At 39.8% G+C, this 4,145-nt stretch overlaps 2 protein-coding genes and 1 non-coding gene across 6 annotated transcripts in view; 1 reads left to right on the forward strand and 2 right to left on the reverse strand.

The window, feature by feature from the left end:
- Positions 1 to 844, reverse strand: part of LOC104727355 (succinate dehydrogenase [ubiquinone] flavoprotein subunit 1, mitochondrial) — a 5,750-nt gene extending 4,906 nt beyond the window's left edge. For both annotated transcript variants that reach the window (XM_010446435.2, XM_010446433.2), the window contains exons 1-3: positions 565 to 844; positions 196 to 363; positions 6 to 93 (exon numbers count right to left, since the gene is read on the reverse strand). In XM_010446435.2, the coding sequence (XP_010444737.1) occupies positions 6 to 93; positions 196 to 363; positions 565 to 672 (364 nt within the window). In that variant the 5' untranslated portion in view covers positions 673 to 844. The remainder of the gene's footprint in view (positions 1 to 5; positions 94 to 195; positions 364 to 564) is intronic.
- On the forward strand, positions 1,119 to 1,190 carry TRNAE-UUC. The gene has a single exon. It is a non-coding gene; the product is annotated as a tRNA-Glu (tRNA).
- Positions 1,293 to 4,145, reverse strand: part of LOC104727356 (ATP-dependent DNA helicase DDM1) — a 5,312-nt gene continuing 2,459 nt past the window's right edge. The window contains exons 6-17 of one of the 3 annotated variants that reach the window (XM_010446439.2): positions 3,979 to 4,063; positions 3,708 to 3,897; positions 3,447 to 3,622; positions 3,290 to 3,359; positions 3,022 to 3,211; positions 2,845 to 2,940; positions 2,665 to 2,759; positions 2,472 to 2,591; positions 2,275 to 2,394; positions 2,096 to 2,194; positions 1,891 to 1,995; positions 1,293 to 1,795 (exon numbers count right to left, since the gene is read on the reverse strand). In XM_010446439.2, coding sequence (XP_010444741.1) covers positions 1,568 to 1,795; positions 1,891 to 1,995; positions 2,096 to 2,194; positions 2,275 to 2,394; positions 2,472 to 2,591; positions 2,665 to 2,759; positions 2,845 to 2,940; positions 3,022 to 3,211; positions 3,290 to 3,359; positions 3,447 to 3,622; positions 3,708 to 3,897; positions 3,979 to 4,063 — 1,574 coding nt within the window. In that variant the 3' untranslated portion in view covers positions 1,293 to 1,567. Of the gene's footprint in view, positions 1,796 to 1,890; positions 1,996 to 2,095; positions 2,195 to 2,274; positions 2,395 to 2,471; positions 2,592 to 2,664; positions 2,760 to 2,844; positions 2,941 to 3,021; positions 3,212 to 3,289; positions 3,360 to 3,446; positions 3,623 to 3,707; positions 3,898 to 3,978; positions 4,133 to 4,145 lie in introns of all 3 variants that reach the window. The other 2 variants (XM_010446438.2, XM_010446436.2) reach the window with 2 other exon arrangements.

Raw genomic sequence — 4,145 nt, forward strand, 5'->3', positions numbered from 1 at the left:
ATTACCTAGCCAGTCACTTCCTTTGACAGTGTCATACATGTGCCATCTCCAGTCATCTTCGGACATATTTCCCAGTGCAGCATTAATACCACCCTTCACAACAGTTTTTTTTCCAAATCATAAAACTCAAATCTCAAAGAAACCAAACTCCATTTAAAATCGAATCATAGACAGAGGATCGTAACAAAACAATACCTGAGCAGCGACAGTATGTGACCTGGTGGGGAATAGCTTAGTAATGCAAGCCGTGTTAAAGCCATGCTCCGATAACCCAATCGCCGCCCTAAGTCCAGCACCACCAGCTCCCACAACAACCGCATCGTAGGTGTGATCCACTATCGTGTAAGAGGATTTCGTATCGGTCTGCTCAATAGGTAACACAAATAAACAAAACCACAAACCGAATCGATCAAAATCAACCAAGGCTCCGATTCTCAGAATTTGCTCGACTACTACTAGTAACGCATTTTAATTTTGATGGCGGACAAAACTATGAATCATGAATTACATAAGATCGAATAGGGAAATTGAAATAAACGGAAGGAGAAGGAAGAGAGATCGTACGGAACCGGTGGAGAAGAATCTGGGAAAGCGAGATCCAGAGACGCCATCAAAGAGTGAAGAGGTCTTTGAAGAAGGAGCTCGAAAGCCACGAGAGACGCAGCGCCACATCTTTGTTGTTGTTGTTGTTGATTCCACAAGCGGATCAGTTTCTTCGATGCAAAGCCGTAAGAAGAAATGAGGAGAGAATACGAATTAGTAGTTTGTTGTTTTGGGCGTAGAAGAGGGAGGTTCCCTTAAAGAGGAGGACGCGAACGGAGTGAGAGATAGCCACCGAGGCGCTTAAAATAAGAAAAATGGAAAACGATGATGACTTCTCTTTAATTCCCTTTCTACCCTTATTCTCACACGGTAATTACGGCTAAGCCGGTTACTTTACTAACTTAAGATTAGCCTTTAGGCTCTTCTTGTGATGGTCAAATTGTCAATAATACCCTCATACATATTTTTGGTGCCCAATTTATTTTTGTCGGCGTCTCGTGTTCAGTTTTGGGACCATTAAAACATAGAAAACAACAAGTATCAAGGAAGTATTAATATGACACTATAACATCAAATCCGATGTCGTCCAGCGGTTAGGATATCTGGCTTTCACCCAGGAGACCCGGGTTCGATTCCCGGCATCGGAGTTTATTTTCAATTTTTTTTTGTTTTTCCTGTCATTGTTGTGTTTATAATAATCACCATGTGTTGAAGAAAGCACAAATCAAAACACAAGATCACATAACTTGCGTAAGAGACAATAATTTTACATAAGCCAATATTGCATTATAACCAAAAAAAAATATTTCTACCCGCAATTGCAAAATTAGAGGGCCAATTTTTTTAGTCATCCTGAAGAGCTAATCACCATTAACTCTAATGTTTCAGGGTTTTAAGTGACTTCATAACTTACAAAAACTTCCGAGCCCCTCTAATGATCGAATCCTTTCAGCCACAAGTAACCGGTAATCTTCCCGGAAAAAAAAAACACACCGAAGTGGTTTTAAGGCATGCCATGATGGTCCTAACTGTTAAGGGAAGAAAGCATTCCTCCTGCAGTACTAGGCAGAACCACTTCCCAACCAGGACCCTTCACTGGAAAAGATTCATCAGCTTGTTTCTCTCCCGGTAAAGTAATCGTCAGGTCACTCCGGTCAAGCAACCTGTCAAGATCCTCCTCGCTTATATCGGTTTGTATCAGTTTATCTTCAGCGGTTTCTTCGTCCTTGAGCAACGCCAGTATGTCCTCTTCCTGCGTATTTATTTGGTTCAAGATTTTAATATAAGATCGTTCTTTTATTAAGTAGAATTTAAAAAAGGATTGGGTATCGATATAGAATCTAAAACCTCTAGTGGTGTCGAAGACTTGGCACGTTCTTGATGAAACTGCCCTTTCCCAATAACAACATGTTCCAGCTTAAGCTTACTGTACGCTCGTTTCAGAACCCGGGTCTGTCCAAATGCCATAAACCAATCTCATGAGGCAACAATCTCACTAGTTTGGAGTTAAAGATAGATTTACAATTTTCTATGAACAATAAAAGAGTTTTACCTCTACTGACTGAGCCGTTGCAAGCCTATAAACATGAACAGGTTTTGTCTGCCCAATTCTGTGGCATCTGTCCATGGCTTGCAAGTCCATTTGAGGGTTCTGGAGATCAGACAAAACACAGTTGGAGATAACACGAAAGAGAAAGAATTCCTTCATAGAAAATTAACTGATTTGATTACCCAGTCGCTGTCGTAGAGGATGCATGTATCAGCAGCAGTAAGATTGATTCCGAGTCCTCCGGCTCTGGTACTGAGGAGAAATATTCTACAGCTGCTCTTCTCATCACTGAACTCTTTGATCTGTTTCAAGGTAGAGAGAGAGAGACCTCAGAAAAATGCATATAGCAAAGAAAAAGCAGCATAAGCACAAGAGAAACCTGTCTTCGCCTTTCATCCAGCTTCACACTGCCATCGATTCTGCAAACCTCAAACCCCTTCTCACTAAAGTAGTAATCCATAATGTCCAAAAGTTTCGTCCACTGGGAGAAGATTAGGACCTGGTCACCAGCAAATGGATCAGAGTAGTTCTTAAGGGAAATGGGCTACAAGCAATGGCTTTGTGGAACATACTTTGTGATTTTTGGCAAATAACCGGACGAGCAATCTCTCCAATAAGCGAAATTTCCCACACTGTCCAACAATCTGTTCAACTGGAGGGTAAAGATCTGCAAAGAAATGAAACAATTATACAGATCAGTAAGACAGAAGTTTTTTTTTTCTCAGTGTTTCTTAAGAGGCACATTAACATACATGAACCATCAATTTGTCCCTGGAGAAGGTCAGGATGGTTGCAGTTCTTCCGAAGTTGAATCATCAGGTTGTTAAGCTTTCCTTTCCAGCCTTGACCTAAAGTTTAAGGGACGATAAAAGCAATGCAAAAAATGACATAATCAAACATAAAACATAAAAACAAAGAAGAACCAGTACCACGGATAGTATTCTCACCAATATGTTCTTCCAACGTGCGATTCACGAGATGTTCCTGGAACTTTTTCTGATGATCAGTCATTGTAGCGTACATAATAATCTCCTTCTTCCGTGGAAGCGAGAGCTCAACATCACATTTCATTCTTCGAAGGATGAATGGTCGTAGTATACCATGAAGTTTGGCAACAACCTAGACAAAATTTTACTCAATTGCATGAGACATATACAATCAAAGAAATATAGCAACATTGACCACAACAGTTCTTACTTGAGCTCTTCTTTTCTCTTCTCCTTCTTCCTTGGTTGCTTCATTTCTGTTCTTATCAGAAAAATCAAACCTGTAAAGAATAAATGTCAAAAAGCTGCCAACATCAGAAGACAACGTACTAACTAGGGATAATAATAGAAAAGAACCATGTTTGTACCATGATTCAAATTCATCATGTGATGCAAAGATGTCAGGCAGAATAAAATTCAACAGTGACCAAAGCTCAGACAAATTATTTTGCAGAGGTGTTCCTGTCAGCAGAAGTTTGTTCTCCATCTTCAAGTGATTTAGTTCCCTCAGCAATTTACACTTGTGGTTTTTCAACCTGTGCCCCTATAAGATACAAGAACAAAAATATAATTTAGAAGGATAATTTTCACCTGCAAAGCCTAGAACATTAGCCAATCCAGAAACTTACCTCATCAATCACAACATATTTCCATGGATAGTGCCGCAGATTTTTTTTAGCATCATTCATAGCGACCTCAAATGATGTAATAACTATAGGGAACTTCGGACCAACAGTTTTGGGCATGTGCTTCCTCCTGAGTTCGTCCCTTTGTTTTTTATCTCCATGGTAGATGATTGCATTAATGGAAGGCGTGAACCTGTTAAAAAAGGGGAAGAAAACTTTTAACGAAAACCCCAAAGCCTTGCATCTATACAAACAATAATGGTCAAGAGAGTACCTAGCAATTTCATTGAACCAATTTGAAAGAGTAGACAGAGGAGCAATGACTAGATATGGACCATCCAACCCATTTCCTTTCAGATGTGATAAGAAACCAATCGTTTGAATTGTCTTTCCAAGTCCCATTTGATCAGCTAAGATTCCATTCAAACCATTTTGCCACAA

Source organism: Camelina sativa, chromosome 11 (assembly GCF_000633955.1).
Source record: "Camelina sativa cultivar DH55 chromosome 11, Cs, whole genome shotgun sequence".
NCBI classification, from domain to species: Eukaryota; Viridiplantae; Streptophyta; class Magnoliopsida; order Brassicales; family Brassicaceae; genus Camelina; species Camelina sativa.